General features: G+C 42.6%; 1 protein-coding gene across 5 annotated transcripts in view; it reads right to left on the bottom strand.

Annotated features, from left to right (window-relative positions):
• The window catches only part of PRRC1 (proline rich coiled-coil 1), a 38,770-nt gene that overhangs the window by 15,272 nt on the left and 3,627 nt on the right, over positions 1-19,871 (bottom strand). For 3 of the 5 annotated variants that reach the window (XM_077817403.1, XM_077817406.1, XM_077817402.1), the window contains exons 2-5: positions 12,089-12,226; positions 10,284-10,691; positions 9,544-9,707; positions 495-597 (exon numbers count right to left, since the gene is read on the bottom strand). In XM_077817403.1, the coding sequence (XP_077673529.1) occupies positions 495-597; positions 9,544-9,707; positions 10,284-10,691; positions 12,089-12,206 (793 nt within the window). In that variant the 5' untranslated portion in view covers positions 12,207-12,226. Of the gene's footprint in view, positions 1-494; positions 598-9,543; positions 9,708-10,283; positions 10,692-12,088; positions 12,244-19,871 lie in introns of all 5 variants that reach the window. The other 2 variants (XM_077817405.1, XM_077817404.1) reach the window with 1 other exon arrangement.

Here is a 19,871-nt window from a genome sequence, read left to right as displayed (position 1 = left end):
CTAGAACCCAGGCCCCCTGAGTCTCAGTCCAGTGCTTTACCCCAAGACCATCCTGACAAAACATCCAATTAAGATGGCAGAATGGGTTTTTAATACAACTTTCCAAAAAGTGCCTATTTTTGGAAATTATGGCACACTTGCTGAACCGAATCAGAGATATTTCAACCCCAAGTTTAACTGGGGAAGTTACAAATTGATTGCAAAGTGGGGCATAGAAAGATAGCAGCATTCCAAATGCAATGATTCCATCACTACCACACCACTAAAAGTCGGTGTTGTAACTTGAATCATGGCCCAACATTAAAACAAAAAACCTGTCTTACGTACAAAATTTGGTGTACACCACACTCCAGTACTGCTTTTAAATGATCAGTTTTATTATAAACCTGTACAGTACCTAAAAATTCATCTGAAGACTATAAGATCTCTTTATGTTTACGAGTTCTGTATGATTCACACTTACTACTCTATGGAAGTTTGCCTCAAGTACTTACTGATATATGGAGCCATGCCAGGATCCAGCGTGGTGATCATGGACTCTACTGAGTGTTTTGTTTTATCAAGCACCGACTTTACCATAGGATTTCCAGCTACACCCTATAAAATTAACAAATAAATAAGTAAATACTGTAGATCAAGTTTATTCTCAAACCTTCAGGCCTTTTCTTAAGCCTTGAAATATTACACTTAAAACAAACCTGGGACAAGAAGTTGCTTCAGATTTTCCATTCAAATAGAAGTCAAGACACTCAGTAGGCATCTAGGGAAGATGAATCCACCCTTTTTGACATTATGCATCTCAGGGCAGAAACCAGACAGAAGTGATTTAAAATCAGTTTGAGGCTTTGTAAAACTGATGTAAAAATTTGTGCCGTTGCAATTTTAGATTAAAATTTACACAGAACTAATGCTTTTTTGAAATGCCATTATTGGTGGTGTATCTTAGTTGAATTTTACACAAATGCTATATGCAAAAAACTAAACATTGAAAATTAAAGTCCTGATCCCGAAAAGGTTATTGAATTCAGTGGGACCACACCTGTGCTTGCTAAGCATGTACATAATTGCGTCCAGAATTAAAGGCTAACATTTTTATTAAAAATCTTAGTGGTATGAAATCGCCGCTTCAAAGTGAAAGTTACCTCAGTTTTAACAATTAAACGTTATTTAAACTTTCAATTGAAGTTATTGTGAACTTAAAAACAACCAACCAACCACACACAGGCCAAAGTTCAGAAATAGAAGCCTTAACTTAGATTTCTAGGCCTGAATTTAGGGTCTTAATGTTGGCATTTTCTAAAGCACCTTTGTGATTTAGGCACACAGGTCCCACTGACTTCAAACTGCAAATCCCGATGAAAGAGGACAATGTGATCAAAGTATTTCAAGCTTTCTTGAAACGTAGAAGTTCAATATATTGAAAAGTAATGTTGGTTGCAAAAACAGCTCAAGCTCTTTTGCTTATCAATTTTGTATTGGAGTTTGTGGTGTTGTGCATTAAGGATATTAATGAAGCTTTGAATTTGTTGCAGCACAGGTGAGCAATGTAATTCTGGAATTCAGTAGGAAAAATTTCACAACTCAGTTGGGGGGGCGGGAAGGAGATTTAACAATTAAACTAAGAAACAAGTACTACACCTCTACCCCAATATAACGCAACCCAATATAACACAAATTTGGATATAACGCAGTAAAGCAGTGCTCTGGGGGGCAGGACTGTGCACTCTGGTGGATCAGCGTGTCAGGCTCCAACACACTGCTCTGAGCAGCGTGTTAAGGCGGCTGGGGCCCAGGGGTTGGAGGTTCTGGGGGTGGGGCGGTCAGGGGACGGGGGTGTGGATAGGGGTCGGGGCAGTCAGGGGACAGGGAGTGGGGGGGCGGGGGGTTGGATAGTCGGGGGTTCTGAGGGGTCAGTCAGGGGGCTGGAAGCGGCTATTAATAATGGAAATGCTCGAGGCCAAAGCAAGTTCGATATAATGCGGTTTCACCTATAGCGTGGTAAGATTTTTTGGCTCCCAAGGACCGCGTTATATCAGGGTAGAGGTGTACTATAACAACAATTTAAGACTATAAAATAAAAAGTAAAAAGAATCATACATGTAAATATATGATTTAAGTTATTTTAAATCATGATTTTTATCCACTGAAGAGAGACTGAGTTTTACCTTTTTTCTTGCCTAAGAGGCACACACGCACATACAACAGAAAGAAAGAGAGCGAGAACGCATATGTATACATGAGTGTAAACACATCAATGAATTTTCCTCTTGCACCACAAGAATTTTGGGCTCTCACTACCATAGTAAATAAATTTGTTAGTCTCTAAGGTGCCTCAAGTACACCTTTTCTTTTTGCAAATACAGACTAACACAACTGCTACTCTGAAACCTACCATCGTATGACTTTTTTCAACTAGGGTACACTTTTCTGACCTTGCCACTAATGCTACTCCATAAATTCATTACTGAAAGGCTTTACTGAGATGTACATTAAACAACCCCTCTCTCTCGGTGACCAAGAGCATTACCTACTGTAGCTTGTCTAGTATCACTACCCTGAGACCAGAAGTCCTAGGGTTGTATTTATGCATAGGTCCCTGGTATTGACTGTAGATGCTTTCACACCATGTAACTGGACTGAAACAATTTTAAACAAACATTAAGAGGGAGGGTTTTTTTTTTTACCTTCTTGAAAAGCCAATGTGATCTATTTTTGTATAGTTCACCATACAGATTCCAGACAATACTGGCAACGTGTCCAATGTTGCTCTGCCAAATAATCATAGGTGGAACTGCTTTCTACTGCATTCAAATTGTATTCGATTCTTATTCAATATGAATGCAAATACTGCTCCAAATCAGAGTGAATGCCAGTGTCACTCCAGAGCAGTTTATCAGACTTATTTAGTTTAGCGAAGGCACCAATGAAGAGTCAGCTCAGTAACACTGTTCAACAAAAGCATTTCACAAGCGCAAAAATACACAATAAAGTATAAAACCAGACTTAAAAGCCATTCTTCACATTTATATACCTACATTTTTGCGATAGTGAAAGGCATCTTATAGCCCAGCACACTTTCTCTTAGCATGAAGCACTTGTTGTTTATGTTGCTCAGTATATTTACAATATTTTGAGGAAACGTGGAATACTTTCAAGCACTTTCCACAAAATATGATTTTTTCATTTCTTTGTTGCAGATGCAGCACATAAGTAAATCCACATAATTTATAAACAATAGCAATGGCTGCTACACGTTAGCAACAACGGTCAATTCTCATTCATTAGGTCACAAGATAGAATCTGTCTCTCCACCACCCTGTGCAGCACTGCAGAAGTAACCAGGTGCATTAATTTGGGGATCAGGGAGGTGGGTGAGGAAAGACATCTTCCACTTTTTTATGATCTGTCACACTGGTCATTGCTAGAGACAGGTATAAGGCTTGGTGAGATAACTGTCTGATTAGATACAGCAAATAAAATAGTTACTTACCCTCCAGTAACCGTGGCTCTTTGAGCTGTTACAGTCCGTGTCATTTCCATCGCAAGTTTTTTTTAATAGTTATGTCAGCCGGGAATGCACACGTTCCCCACATTACCTTGTGCTCCCAAAGGAGTGCATAAAGGGTAGGGTCGCCATGACCTTCTGTCAGTTCCTTGTAATTCAAAGTTTGTATTGCTGAGGACTCCAGAAAGAGGGACAGAGGGCAAGATCCACACTGATTACAACAGGTCAAAGAACCAGTGACTATAGGGTAACTGACTGTTCTCTCTTCTTCGAGTATGTGTCAGTGTAGATCCTGCTGCAGGTTACTGGCAAGCAGTATCCTCCCTGGATGGTAGGACAAAGGAGTTTTGGCTGAATCAGTCAGACAGCGAAGTGTTGCTCTCCCAAAATTTGACATCTGGCTTTGCTGCCATGTCAAGTGCATAATGTTTGTGTGACACAGTGAACTGTTACTGGGTACAAAAACAAGAAATCCAAGTCTCTGGAGAAGCAGCTGTATGTAGTAGACTACCCCAGGAAGTCAGAACTAGAGTTGTGGTTGAGCCTATGCTAATCAATCACTAATCTTCACAGAAACTGCTAGGAGCAGAAGGGAGCCCAGCTCACTCCAGTAGAGAACAGTCAACTCCAGGAAGGGTGTTCTGTTGCTTCCAGAAGGATTGCCTAGCGAAAGCTGGGAGTCAGGAGGTTGAAAAGTAACCCAGGAAGGCTAAAATGGAGCCCAAGAGATTCTGGAACATGACAGACCTTGGGAAAGGAAAAGTATCAAATCAGGAACAGCAGGCATGGGCTGGACCTGCTTCCTTTAAAGACTTCCCAAAAGGGGGGGGGGGGGTTTAATTGCTCTTGAAACACAGAGCAGAAACTTATCGATTTACTTTTAGTCCAAATTCTGTAACAAATACCAGTACACCTCTGTGAAGTAATGCTAGAGTCTTCAGCTTCTTCCCCACTATTTGTGGTAGTCAGGTCATCCTAGCTCACCAGGAAATAACCTGATGGCAGTTTAACACAAATTAGTGAGTTACTCCATATAGCCACCGTGTAAATCTCCGAGAGGCATGTTCCTGAAGCAGGCAGAACATGCTATTTGTGCCTTGATGGTGCATGCCTTGGCATTCGGAGGCAGAGGCTCCCCAGCCATTTGATAGCATCTGGAAATACTCAGTGTGATCCACTTAGAAATTCTCTGCTGCGTTCTAGCTTGGCCTTTTGCTGCACCAAATAGGACTACAAAGAGGTGACACAACAGCCTGAGGTAACAGAGCAAAGCTCTGGAGACATCCAGAGTAGGCAGTTCTTATCCCAACATTGAACAAAGCTTCAGGAAGAAGACAGGTAAACAGATTTGTTTAGGTGGAATCTGAGACCACTTTAGGGATGAACTTGGGGTGTGGTTTCAGCACCAGCCTGTCCCTATGGAAGCATATATAAGGCAGTCTGGCCATAAGACCTGGGAGTTCACTGACACTCCATGCTGAGGTAATGGCCAAGAGAAAGACAGTCTTGCTGGTAAGAGGGTGCTCTGAGCATTCTGACAGTGCTCCATAAAAGCTGTAGGAAGAGGACACAGATCCCAAGTGGGAATCAGGTCTCCGACTGGAGGCAAAGTACGAAGAAAGCCCTTGAAAAATATTGATGTCATAGGATGTTAGAAGACAGTCTGACTGCCAGAGTGTGACATGCAAATACCATAGCAATGTGAACCTTAAGGGTATCCTTGTGTATTTTGGGAGCAGCATATAGTCCAGGATCTTTTCAGTATTGGGGCCGCCACTAAGTCAACATTATTCTGAGTTGCCCATATAGAGAATCTTTTTTCATTTCAAGGATAAGTTTTCCTAGTGGAAGGTTTTGTGTTTTATATAAAATTTCTTGAACTTGTTGGGGGCAACGTCAGTGCTCAACCAGCCAACAACAAAGCAGTCAGGTGCAACAACTGCAGGTTTGAGTGAATTATCAAATCTCGGTTCTGAAGTTCTGTCCAGGCACAGTGGCAGGCGTATGGGACATTCAAGAGCCGAAAAAGTCCTGACCAGTACAGGGTTATTACGATAATCCCGGCCTTGTCCTGTTTGATCTTGGATATTATCCTGGGAATCAGAAAAAAGTTATGGGAAAGTGTATAGGAGTCCTTGAGACCATCACCTCTTCTGAAGCAGAAATGCAGACATTTAGTTTTGTCCTCTGTGACAAACGAGTCTATGACAGGAGTCCCCCCACCACTGACTGAATATTGTGTCTAGGATGGATTTCTCCAGTGGCCACTCAATTCTGGTCACTATATGTCTGCTCAAGTAGTCTACTAGGCTGCTGACCCATTGAAAGTGTTGAGCCACTGGGATTACCATGGTGACAACACCACCATATCCAGAACCTGATGGCTTCATGGCAAAGAGGGGATGATAGTGTACGTCTTTGCTTGTTTAGAGTACATTGCAGATGTGTTGTCAACCAGGATTTGCACCACGGAGTTCCACAGAACAGGCAGGAACACTGTGTTGGCCAATCTGATGGCCTTCAGTTCCAGGATGTTCATGTGTAGTTCCCAAGACCACGTGTCTTGTATTTGCAGATATTCCAGGTAGGCGCCTCCAAGGAGTCTGTGATAAGAGTAGTCAGAGAGGGGACAGAAGGGCATCCCTTTTCTCACATTTATTGGATCTAGCCATGAAGCAAGCTGCCATAGGACTTGAGGCAGGAATGTGAGCCCTTTGTGCGTGTGATGTCTGGACCGGAGGTATATGGACCTCAGCCACAGTTGCAAGGTCTGTAAATTAAATATGGCAAGTGGCGTCATATGTTCACACTAACATGTGATGTTGTAGCCCCAGACACATATGCACTATGATCATCATCAGACTAGGCTGTAGATCATAAACCTCTGGCTGAAGTGACTGAAACTTGTCCTCTCTGGTGCCTGGTACTAGAAGTGGATCTAGAGTCTATTAAAGCTCTTATGAAGTCTATAGTCTGCAATGGTGCGAGGCATGATTTCTAGTAGTTTACACAGACCTACTTGAGACAATGGGGAAACACCACATAAGGCTGTTGCAGTATCCTGTTGAGAACTGCCCAGATCAGTCAGTTATTCAGGTATGGGCAAACATGAATTCTCTGTCATTTTAAGTGTACTACTCATACTACCAAGCATTTTGTAAATATTCTCGGTGCAATAGGAGTCCAACGGCTACAACCCTGTATTGATAATGAATGGGCCCCACTGTTAATCTTAGATACTTCCTGCAGGTTGGATGGATGGCAAATTGGAAGGATGAATCCTACATGCTACGAATCATTCCTAAGCTCGAAAAGATAGAATGATGGAGGTAAGTGTTATCATCCTGAACCTGAGGAGAAATATGTATTTGTTGAGTCTCCTCAGGTTTTGGATAGAACAAAGACCTCTTATCCTCTTCAGAATGAGGAAACACCGGGAGTAGAAGCCTTTTCCCCCAAACTCTATTGGGACCTACTCTATGGTTCCTAGACAAAGAAATGAGGCCACTTATATTTTGAGACTTTTCTCACAAGACCCTGCTACAGAGTCAGGGAAGGGGTAGCCAAGGACCATTTGATGTCATGACAGATAATACGTAGTAGAAAGAGGTAATGCGACTCTAAAGATCGTACTCTCTAGTCTAGGTCTAACGTGGCTCTCAACAGCTTTGTCAAATCTGCTAATACATCACAGGAGTGGAGTGCATTGCTTAGGAAGAGGAGGCTATCACACCATATTCTGTCATGATATTCCATCTGTGTGGGATGGTAGGATGGCATGCACTGTGAATGGTACATCTTGTGACATGGAGCAGAGGCGTAAGCCCCCCAGAGAGTGCAGGGTAGCTTTCAAGTCCTTCAGTCAGTGCACAGGACTGCCTGTCTGCATGCTGAACAGCCCTGAGCCATTAAAGGATAAATCCTCAATCATGGCATGCACTTTCCTCAGGATGCCCAATGCCTAGAACCACAGTGCTCTGTGCATGCCCACTACAGTGGACATAGACCGATCTGCAATGTCTAAAGCACCCACTGCTGCCTACAACACAGTCTTGGACACCATTGGTGCTGGTGTTTCTAAATATGTCCTGAAGACCCTCTGCTGTCACAAGGGAATTTCACGGTGAACAGGGCGACACCCTTTCTTGTAAGTATCATAATTTGGCAGAAAGGGCTGGCTGTTCACTCCAGCTGTGTGAGGCTAAGCTGAACAGCATGACTTCCTCTCAGATAAATTGAGTCATTTAGGGTCTTCGTCCTTAGATGAGCTTTAACTCAGTTTCTACCTCTCTTGTACAAGTCACATAATTAAGGAGCCCAGGTTGAGGAGAGCGCAAAGGTCCTCAAATCCTGTGGGGGGCACCTGGTACTTCTTCTCAGCTGGTTTTGCCATTGGCATTACTGTGGATGGAGTCTGACAGAGCTTTAGCGAGGTCAAGCAGTCATGGGGAGGGTGATCATGACAAGACCAAAAGCTGAAAGGTTTTCAAACAGCTTGTGAGATTTCTCTGATCTGAGGACTGTTCAGACTGGAACACCCTGAAGTCATCTGGTGCCAGTACGGATATCAAGGATACAGTTCATCTAGCAACAAAGATAAGAGATTCTTTAGCAATAAGTTAGGGTATTGATGTTGCTCTGACCCTAAATCTGGTTATTTCTGGTATTCAGGCATTCGGGGTCTGGCCATACATACTGCTAGCAAGAAAGAACTCTTTCTTTTCTTTGGTTATAGAAAATGGCTTCTCAATGCCTGTGATACTAACTACTACTACTATAGCACAGGCGTACAGCTGACTAAGTTGGATGTTGGTCAGTCTAATGCCAGTCTTGATGGGCCGGTGGTGTTTGAGATCGATAAGAGAAGCCCATAGGTCTCCCAATAGCACTGATTGCAGACCACAGGGGAGAGTTCTCTACTCAATGATGGAAAAACATGCCCAGTGACAGTGAAAAGCAGTAAACCTCTTCTGGGGCAGCACCAACATGTAAGGTGCTCACAGTACCAGAGTCTGTACCAGTGCCAGTGTCTCAGCACCAGTGATGGATCTAGTTCTGCCCTAGTCTCATCCCCCAAGGCCAGGGTTAACAATGAGGGATGTGTTATTGGAGCCAGGACTAGGACCAGCAGAATCTGCTGCATAGTAGCCTGCCCTTTCTCAGTTCTTGAGTCTGTACAGGACTTGGACTTCTCTGTGAATGCTTTGCAGCAGTCAGTCCTTGTGGGATGACAGTGAGTTTCTTCTTGAGAGTCTTCCTCTGTATTTGGAGCAATCCTTCTCAGTACTTGACTTCAACACCTGAGGTTTTGGTGCTAGCTTCAAAATTTATGTTGAGGGCAGCTTCAGTGCCAGGAATGCCTGTACCAGATCTTTCCATCTGTCTTCTCGGCACTTGTCTCAGGTGTCACCTGTCTGGCTTGACAGAGCCAATGTAGGATGCGGACTTGTTCACCAGTGGGATTCTGGAGCTTGTTTCCTTAAGATCTGATGAGAACTTTATGGACTGTTCCAGAAGATGGAATTTCAGGCCTTGCAACTGTGCATTATAACAGAGGACAAGCAAACCAAGTATCTGCTTAGAATATGCCATTCCCCAAGCAGAAGACAAATACAAAATTAGTCCATCGCAGGATAGACAGTGCTTAAAGCCTGCAGGTTTCAAATCTGTCATGTTAAGCTCTCTACAGGGGTGTCTAACTAGTAAAGTTCAGCCTATATTGGTTAAATTACTTCGTGGTAGTTGAACATAAAAAATAAGTTGTAGTGCTGAAGACTTTGTAAGTTTTCGAAGTTTAGCCTGAGTTATCAACTAGTGGGTCAGACAAATGCCAGGCTCTATCTTGTTGTCACAGGCAGCAAGAAGGAACTGAGGGAGGGATGCAGCCTTCCTGCCCTTAATGCCTTCTGGTCTCATATGCATGAAGCTCATGTGCACCTACAATGGGATCCACACCAGCACATACTTGAAGAACTTACGGTACATTTTAGTCTGTTAAAAGACTTAATCCACAAATGGTAAAAGAATAAAACAATTACTTTTATAAATCCCCAGAGGCCTCCAGCAGATGCTTCATTCTGTATGCCAGAAACTCTGGGGTCTTCATTCTCCTCTGGGAAAGTTATTGCAGGGCCACTTCCAGTTCCAGGCACCAGAGAGGATGGAAAAGTTGTTTGTTGAGTAACAGGATTTGTCAAGACACCTGATAAGCAAAAACAAGCCACACACAAACATTCATGTATCTTACCACAATTAATCTGCTAAAGCAATATAGAGGCTGGAAATAAGAAAGCAGAAGCCAGCACCACATGACCAGCCAGTTCCCTATATATTACCAGCAGGTTTAGGAACTACTGCATTAGAGTATAATTTATGGATTCAAAATGTTATACTATAGTATCATTGTACAGCAAGTGAAGTTTCTACGCTGTTCTGAACAGAGCCCGCTTATGTACAGTGGAGTTTGGCTACATGGGTTAGCCAGAGTAACTTTTTGTTTTAGTTATTTTTTTTCCCCCCAAACTTGTCTGTTCCTAGGGTTTCCCTGAAGTGACACTTCTGTCCTAGACCATGACTACTTTTCCCCAAAGAGGCACTCCCACCTCTTTATACTCAGAATGAGTTAGATGTACCTGGCATAACACAGAAGTCAGCCAGCATTTCTCTACAGGGACGCAGGTTGAATAGAAAAATGCTGACACCCTACTACCCCTTATGTTACACATAAGGCCACTAATGAGAACTTGCCCCCATCTTACAAGACGGAACAAAATACTACCTGCGACTGAAGGTGCAGAAAATGATGGCATCAGCGGGGTCTGTGGTGCTCGCCCAGCATGACCTCTGGTAATGTCATAGGATGAAGCAATGGAAAATCCTGAAATGGGGGGTGCCGTGGGAGGTACAGAAAGGTTAGGGCCAGGAATACAGCTTGGAGGAGGAGGTGTTGAGAAATGGGACATGGTGCCGCTAAAAGCTGAAGCAGTTGGAGGGGTAATAGGAGGTGGGGCAGGAGTTAAAGGGGGTGCAATAGTTGAAACTGTTGCAGAAGGCACAAATGGCAAAGGCGCTGACGACCTCATAGGAGGAAGTGAAGATACTGAGGGTGGTAGAGGTGTGGAGAATGATTGAGGAGGGAAAAATGGGAGAGGGGATATGTCTGGAGCAGTGAGAGAACTGGACAAAGCTAGGAGGGGAAAAATGGAAAAAAGAAAAGGCACTTTAATAAGAAATTATAATAGCTTTAAAATTCTTTACAAAAATATCTGAATAAGATACCTAAAGCTTTTCCGCAAAAAATAAGTTGTATGTAGTAATGATTCCAGTTACAAGTAAACTGTCACCAAAAAGTAAGTAATGCCCCATCTTCTACTGTGACCCCATCAGATGTCAAGCTAGACAGCAGCAGGATGGGTCAGTATTTGAATGGAGACTTCAAAAAGTGGCCTCACGTGCTGCCAGTTCAATAGGTGACAATCTTCCTTTGGAGTCACTACTCAGTTAACACTCCAACATGGTATTAGGAGGAATTGTGCTACTGGAAAAAGTGTTAATTAGAGATTCTGTAAGACTTTAGCTAGATTCCACCTTGAGTTATTAAATGCCAACTACCTTAATTTCACCTAAGTTTTAATTAGACAGGTATGATGTATTCTGCTATACTTCCTGCGCTAAAAACTCTTGGGTAGCATTGCTATACACCGTTAACAGCTTCCACACTTCACCTCAGTAATGGCTACCTTTCAGTACTGTGAAATGATTGCTGTGTGTGATGGCAGTATAAAGAGTAGAGAGTACTTTGAGTTTAAGATACATAATGCAAATTAACAAGAAAATAATATTTTAATGATATAAGGTGGCTGTGGGGGGAGAGAAGAAGAGTTAGGAAATGCTTAAATTAAGGTTCTCAGGTCAACATTATTGCATACACCACAGCACAATCTGCTATTATGAGAAGAGAAGAGTGCCTATGTAAAAATGATACCATCTTTCAACAGTTCTGATCCCTGGTGCGACTTCAAAATAACTCATTACATTTTATGCCTTTTAGTAATTCAGAGGCAATACAACTACTGGAAAGTAAACAGATTCTAAGTATCGACTGGAGGGTCAGATGTTACTCTGAGGCTGCACAATTGTAACTGCATATTCACCAAAAAGGGGGAAATATAGTCTACAGAAAATGGTGCAAACACTAGAAAATCAGGCCAAGCGAGCAGGTAATTTCCCTACATGATCCTGCAAAATCTTCAGATTATCTACAGTACTAGCCAACTCTATTATTATTCCCTACACAGCAGTCAAAGCCTCTATTTTCTGCGCCCACTCGTCCATAAAAATCCTAGACATACACCCACATAATTTCTTATAGAAGTGTAAATTTAAAAAGCCATATTCTTAAAAGATGTAGAAAATCATTTAAGGAGCACACAACTGGGATTAAGGAAGAAATTAAGTTCTTCAATTTAGTCTGGAGAAGTGCACTGCAATTATACACATTATAATATTGCTTTCACTTGGACTAATTGCTATGCTTCAAACACACGAACAAGCAAAACCCAGATGCTTGGAAGCTTCTTATACCTAATGAGACAGGTGTGGTGATGGTGGCGGCAATGGTGATACCAGCAGCTACTGCCCCTGATGTGCTTGGCGGGGGAGTGCCAGGTGGGGTTGTCTCTATTCCACTCTCTTCCATCATTTTTCTTCAGCTACAACAAACTGCAGAGAAACAAAATCTGTATTGAAAAATAAGACAAAACTATTTCAAACTGAATTACAAAGAAAGGAGTATGGTATAGTGGACTAGATGCTGGTTTGGGAGCCCAAGAAAGTTGAAATACCATCTCCAAAACAAATATTTTGAGGAGCCCTGGGCATACCATTTACTCAGTGTCCCGCACATCTGTATAATAAATATTCTTTCCACACCTTATACTATAGAGACAATGTTTCAAATTCAAAACTTCTCTGAAATCCTTACTTCTATAACACCTTTCATTTAAGGATATGAAATATTTTACAAACACTAAACCTCACAAAATCCACACAAAGCAGATAAGTACATATTCCCATTTTACGGACAGATAAACTAAAGCACTCAGATAGAGCACTTGTTTTCAACAGGGTGCTGAGCACCTGAACTTATTTCTAAAGAAGTTGAGGTAGCAACTCTGTAAATTCAAGTGACTTGCCAAAGGTCACAAAGGAAACCATTGGCACGTCTGGGAACAAAACCCAGGAAATCCTGAGTCCTTTTCCTCTGCTTTAACTGTGACCTTGTTTATATTAGAAAACTTGTGCTGATGTAACTAATTGAATATAAAAATTTATGTTTTTATACCAGTGCAAGTCCCTAACACTGACCCAATGGAAAACCGTTTTAAATTGCACTTAAGGGGACTTACTGCATTAAGCTTAAGCACAATTTAAAGCAGATTCAGTGTGTCTACACTAGGGGGTTACCCCCGGTGTAACCAGATGGATTTTTATAATGATTTAGCTGCAGCAGTTGATGTTTACCAAACAGACAAGCCCTATGAGGCCACACTAGTTCTCTCCCGACTAATCTAATGAGAACATCAAAGCTTAAGGCTGAATGACAAACTGGTTTTCTTTCACAACCAGTAGAGGATAGGAGTGTCTTTCATCATGCTAAAACACTGGAAAATCCATTTTACCCCAAGAAACATGAAACCACACCCTTGCTTAAAAATCTTATTATTAAAAGGTAGCACAAAATGTGTGGGAAGCAGGAGAGAGAGAGAGAGAGAGATGGGAGAAAAACCATGAAAATGAATTCTCAACTTTCCTTTTCTCTCATTTCTGGATTTGTGTTCTACAGTACAAAAGGTACACCAGGACCCTCACTAGAAAGCGGGATTTGGGATCCATGCCAAGTACTGTGTTATAGCGGGGACCGCGTTAAAATGAAATTACTGTATACAGTAAATGTCACATCCATAAAGTATAGAAAACCTTAAAAAATAAACTCCTACTTGAAGGAAACAAGAAAAAAAAAAAGTGTTGCTTTACTAGAGATTTAAAGTAGACATTACAATAAATTAGTCTAGTTTTTCTTTAAAAAGTCGGTGAATTGCTTTTGCTTCTTGCTGCTGTGCTGCTTCCACTTAGCAAACAGCAAAAGACTACATAACTACATAATTTTTATAGGCTCAACGGCTTGCGTCTCAAACCAGTCTCTAAGCAGGCTACAGTCACAGCTGACGTAGGAATGACGTCCATTTCCTTTTCCTCTTCTTTTTCTACGGCGAAGGCCAATTCTTCAGCTTCTGAAATGTTGTTTGGTCATACTGCCTGAAGAATTTGGTCATTTGTTAGACTTTCAGCAATGGGTCAAAATTCTTCTGCTTCATCATCACCTCTTATACAGGACTCGATATTTAGTGGCAGAACAGTTAGCTCGAGCCCGGACAGTTGCTGGCACAGCTCCTGCATCCACTCCATGTCTGTTCTTCCAACTTCCTCCTCTGTAAATCCCTCAAAGTCAAATTCCTCGTCAGACTGTGATCTGCTTTCTTCACTCTCTTCCAGGAGCGGGTGGCCAAACGACTCTCTCAGTCCCACCATCCAACAGCAGTTTATCGTTTCAGCATGTAATAAATTCCAGGAATTGCCGCCGGTGTAAAAGAAGTCTTTTATAGTCAACTTCTTCAGAAAATCGGTGACAGACAACTCACTTTCTATCATTTGTCGTACCAAGTTCCGTTGATCATACTGCTTAAAAATGGCGATGACATCTTGATCAAGCAGCTGGATTTTGGAAGTCATGCTTTTAGGTAAGTATTCAACCCGTATTGTACTGTCAGGGGTTCTGAGTCTTTCGGCTGGAGGATGCACTGGACAGTTGTCTCACAAAAGAATGGCCTTTTCTTGTAAGCGTTTTGCCCACAAATGCTTTTGCACAGACGGGACAAATCTGGTGAAGAACCATTGTTCAAAAATCTCTGGTCATCCAGGAATTATTGGAGTTCTTGTACGAAAACTGCAGGCAATTCAGATCTACGTGAAGAAAGCGCTGAGGCACGCAAGACTTTCCAATGCACAATGGTTTTAGTTTATGCTTGCCTGTTGCATTCACACAAACAATAAAGTAAGGCGATCTTTTGACTGTTTATATCCTTCTTTCTTATGTTCATCTGTTCTGACAGCCAGGGTTTTATCAGGCAACATTTTATAATAAATTCTTGTTTCGTCTGCATTGTAAACCTGTTCCTCTGAGTAACCCTCCACCTGTAAAAATTTCCCTCAGCTTTGCAGGGCACGATTGTGCGGCGGCGTCAGCAGAGTTTTCCATGTCTTTTCTGAAATCACCATAGCCAACCCGAACTCGCCTTAAAATTGCTGAATTCGCCATTAAGTTCCCGGTCGAATTTTTCTGCTTGCATGGCTATAAGCGGACCAGAGATAGGAATGCCTTTCTACTGTTTTTGCACAAACCCCATGTGTACACTGCAGATTCAAGATCGGCATCATTCGCTAAGCAAGCTCATTTTCTTTGAAGGCCATGCTCTTCATCCAGGTTATGAATGTAAGTTCCGAGCTTGTCAGCATTCTTTAGCCATCCACGGAGGTGGACTCGTTCATGCCAATATAGCAGCTAATCTTTGCCTGGGTTTCGCCATTTTTAAGTCGTTCGATAGCGTCCAATTTCTCCTGCACCGAGTAAGCCTTCCTTTTGCCCGACATTTTTGACATCTTTCTAAAGATAAATACAGTACTGTACCTGTAAATTTTTATTACATGACATTTGTATGGCGTTCTAGGCCTACAGCAATCGTCTTAGGGCTTGTCTACACTACCGCGTGGGGTTGATCTAAGATCACATAGCTGACGGTGCATGAATAGCTGATGCTCTCCTGTCAACTGCGCTTGTGCGCCTCATTCTGGTGGCGTACTAGAGTCAACAGGAGAGCGCTCAGCAGTTGATTTATTGTGTCTATACTCAAAAAAAATTGTACTGTACTTAAATTTGGGATCCATCTCCGTGACTGCATTATATCTGAATTAGCGTTATATAGACACATGTTCTAGCGAGGATCCGGTGTAATTAAAAAACAACAAATAATGTCTTGTTTCTCACAAGTCTGGTAAACCAGGCAGTTATTTGTCTCTTGGAAGAACGTTTCCTAAGGTAGCTATAATGAAATACAAATCCCATGTGAACTCATTATATGTATAACAAATAGACTGAGTCTTGATAAGACTTGTCTACAATATCCATTACGTCAGGAGCTATCAAGCTCTGCCAGCATATTCCTTTAACAAGGCACAGTGGGAAGGTCTTAGAAAATGTGCTAAAAATGCAATACAACACACAGAGATTTCCACTTAGAAAATTACAGGGTTTTTCCCCCCCTTTTACTAAAAAGTCATATTTCATGTAAAAAACCTACATAGTCAGCTACTGATTTAACACTAAAAATGTTCACATTCTTGTTACCAAGCTGAGGAAGGTAAAATATATACCTACATAGACACACAAAAGAAGGTATAGCAACAGTCAATTCTGACATATGCTCACATATGTAAAGCTCCTGAGAATAAATGAAAGTTTAAATTATACAAGGAACAGTTCTGTCGCCTCTGGAAAACACGAACAGAAGGCTTTGCACAAAAGGTTCAGGTGACAAGGAGGGAGATGGAATACTTGAGCCAAGTTACAGAGAGGCAACAGATCCATTTCACATCCACTAAGCAGTACTCTTCATGGCTGAGGTCCCCCAACATGGGGGGAATTCCCCATATGCCATTAGATCTACTGCCTACAAGCCAGCCCCTTTCCTCTCCAACTCAAAACCTCTCTCCATCCAAGAACAGATGAAGGACCTCTGAAGCAGCATTCTGCAGGGCTATGGATCCTGTCTGCAGAATCTCTGCATCCGCCCCAGCCCTCTGCAGTGGAACTGCATTGGGTAGAGCCTTCCATTAATCTTACCCGGGCTGAAGTATTTTTTTTTAATAGAATGTTTTTAAAAAGCTAATAGCACAAGTTTATATTTCACAACAAAAACATTCCTAAAGCTCTTCCTCCTTCAATTACCTGCCAAAAATCCAATGTTGTTTTTATGGCTGTGAAGACATTAGCTACTCTTGAGTAAACAAGATATTCTCAATTCATGTCCTAGCAGACAAGTTTACTCCTGATGGAATTCTGCACCCCCAAAAAAATTAAAAATTCTGAGCACATTTTAAAATTCTGCATATGTTATTTATCAAAACAACACAGTACCATACCAGTTTCAATTATATTTGTAATTTATTTCAAAATACCTGTCAGCAAGTATGTCTGTAACAATACAGATAACAAAAAAGATTTATCCAGGAGTAGAGAATTAAAGAAACCCCTAAGACAACCCAGTTCCGGTTTCTCAGTTATGCTTTTGTTGGGTGCCTCAGCCTGGGTATGTCACATGTGCAACTCTACCCTTCCAGTCTTTTAGTTTATTCCCATTTTTTCACCCTACCCCCATAGGGTTTCCATATTTCCAGTTTCCAAATAGAGGACACTGCCTGGGTGAGGGGAGAGTTGGACGGGGTGCTGGAAGGGTGTGTGTACTGGGAGGAGGGATTTGAGGGGTGCTGGAGTGGGTACCTGGGGCTTCAATCTTGAGATGGAGGGGCAGTGTTGCCCTGTCACAGTGGCATGGAGGCTGGTGCAGACCCAGAACATAGTGCAAGCCTGTCAGTCAGCGCCTCCCTGCAGGGATCTTCTCCTGCCCAGGGCTGGGAGCCAGGGCATGGGTGGGCAGGATCTGGCAGCTGCGAGGGACCAATCAAATGTAAATGCACGGGAGAGACCAATCACAAAGCAGACCAATCAGGACTCTTTCTGAGCTGCAACATCTGCTCTGCAAGAAACCTGGACATTGTCTCTTATTAGAAAAATCTGCCCGGACAGAGCATGGAGGATCAAAAAATAGGCAATGTCTGGGAAAACCTGGACCTAGTAACCCTAGTCACCTCGCCCTGCAAGACCCTCCCCTTTTACTCTCAGTCTCCTCTCCCAGAAAGCAGCAGCCCCTCCCTGCAACTCCCAGCTGTTGCTCCTGCCTCTCCCTGAGGGGTGCAGTTTGACAGCTCTGGCAAGTGCTGCACAGGGAGGGGGCCCAACCACACCCTTTGACCAAGTGGGACCGGCAAACCTGGGAACCGCAGTCACAAAGCTCATGGAAAAAAAAAAAACCCCACAAGAATTGGTAACGCTGCAAGTATAACATGCTTCCAAATTAAACTTATCCACTCTCAGTTTGCACAGGTGTAAGCGATTACAAAGAAGCAAGACAGTGGAGAATCTGGCCCATAGATATAATTCTAGAACAGGGATCTCAAACTCAAATCACCACAAGGTCCACATGAGGACTAGTACATTGGTCTCAGGGCCACATCACTGAAACCTTAGATATGTTATAATAGCCCTACAGAATAGAAATGCTGGGGCAGATCCTCAGCTGGTGTAAATTGCCATAGCTCCACTGACTTCCACTGAACTCTGACAATTTACACCAGCCAATGATGTGCCCAGCTGTTTGCAGTGTTCCTGTTTAGCGCTCGCACACGCTCTCCTTCTCTCTCTCTCATTGGAAATGGCCCTGAGAATCAGACCACAGGATTTGAAAAGAAAGTGACTGGAAGAGTAAAAAGAAAGTGATGGGGACAGTGGGAAGAGACAGAATGAGGGAACCTCACTGACATGGGGGAAGAAAATAATTGAGTCATACATAAAGAAAAAAGCTCCTGTCCTGTTCCACAGAACAGACAGATTTAAAGTAACTAACATCATTCACAAAGAGTCAATTTACCTCCTTCATACCGCTGCCCCAAGAATCTCCTCCCACAATGAGTAGCTCAAAGACATCAGTGCAGACTGTATTCTTTACGTCCCCCACTAAATTACTGCTGAAGAAATGCAAAATGTAGCTGTACTGCAAGGATCCATTAATTCATATTTTACCTCTCTGCCCCTATTTCAACCCCTTCCCCAAATCCCCGCCCGGCCCCGCCTGTTCTTCACCTCCTCCCCTGAGTGCACCATGTCCCTGCTCCTCCCCCCTCCCTCCTGGAAAGTCCTAAGCACCACCAAAGCTGTTTGGCGGTAGGAAGCACTGGGAGGTAGGCATAGGAGCGGGGACATGGCGCACCGGGGGAGAAAGAGCGGGGTGAGGGGCTGAGTGGAGCTTAGCTGCCAGTGGGTGCAGAGCACCCACTAATTTTTCCCCATGGGTGCTCCAGCCCTGGAGCACCAAGAGGTTGGCGCCTATGGCGGGCCACAGGAAATAACGCATGTTTGAGACCCCTGTTCTAGAGAATTAAAAGAGAGCAGGTATGGAAGAGTAAGAGAAACCAAAAGAGGGCAAATAAGGATTGAAGACTAGTCACCACACAACAAAGCTGTTGAAAAAGTCCTGAAGAAAACCGCAGGGGCAAAGTGCCTATCAGGATCAGGCCCCAAATCCTTAGTTTCTACCAGCTTTGGCAATGGCCTTTACTATTACTCCCAACTTTATATTAAAAAGTCATTTAGCTACAGAAAAACCTCTCTTTCTCCTCGCTGCTCCAATCCACAAACCCATAATTCTCAGCAAGTAATCCTTGATGGTTAAACCCCACTTCCAAGCAAAGATTTAGTTTTACATATTTATAGAACCCTACAGTGAAGTCTCTCTTCCTAGGACTTCACTGTTTCTACATAACATACTACATTATAACCTACTGTCAAAAATAAAATGCTTGTCCAAATATATTAGCAACATGCATTGTGATATTTTATTTTTATTTACCACAAGAACATTCAATCAGCAGTGGATTACCAGTCATTAATGCAAATTAGTAAAGTCTATTTTAGGGTATGTCTACATTGCAATTAGACACATGCCAGCCCATGCCAGTTGACTTCACCTGACAGATCTCAGGCTAAGGGGCTGTTTCACTGCCATATAGACTTCCAGGCTTGGGCCTGAGTGCAGGCTTGGCAGTCTACACTACAACGAAACAGCCCTGCATCCCAAGCCTGGGGAGCCAGAGTCAGCTGGTATGGGCTAGCTGGAGGGTGGGGAAAAGGGATGGTTATTTGCATTGTAGAAATGTTTTAGGGCATGTCACTTCCTCTGCACATCATCTGCTGCCTTTTCTCAGATTATTAAAAAAAAAAAAAAAAGTCTGAACATAACCCACAAAACCGATACTTCCTATGTCACATCTATGGTCCTGAAGTTAACATAATAAAAAGCAAACAAGCCCCACAAACCAGTCCAAAAATATAAAACCCAAGAGACAAAGAATTACAAGCAGAGTCAAGCAAATGTGTAATTAGCCCAAAAGAAATTATGCTCCTGCCATCTAGAGG

Source organism: Eretmochelys imbricata, chromosome 5, assembly GCF_965152235.1.
Source record: "Eretmochelys imbricata isolate rEreImb1 chromosome 5, rEreImb1.hap1, whole genome shotgun sequence".
NCBI lineage: Eukaryota > Metazoa > Chordata > Testudines > Cheloniidae > Eretmochelys > Eretmochelys imbricata.
This window is presented reverse-complemented; position numbering and strand designations above follow the sequence as displayed.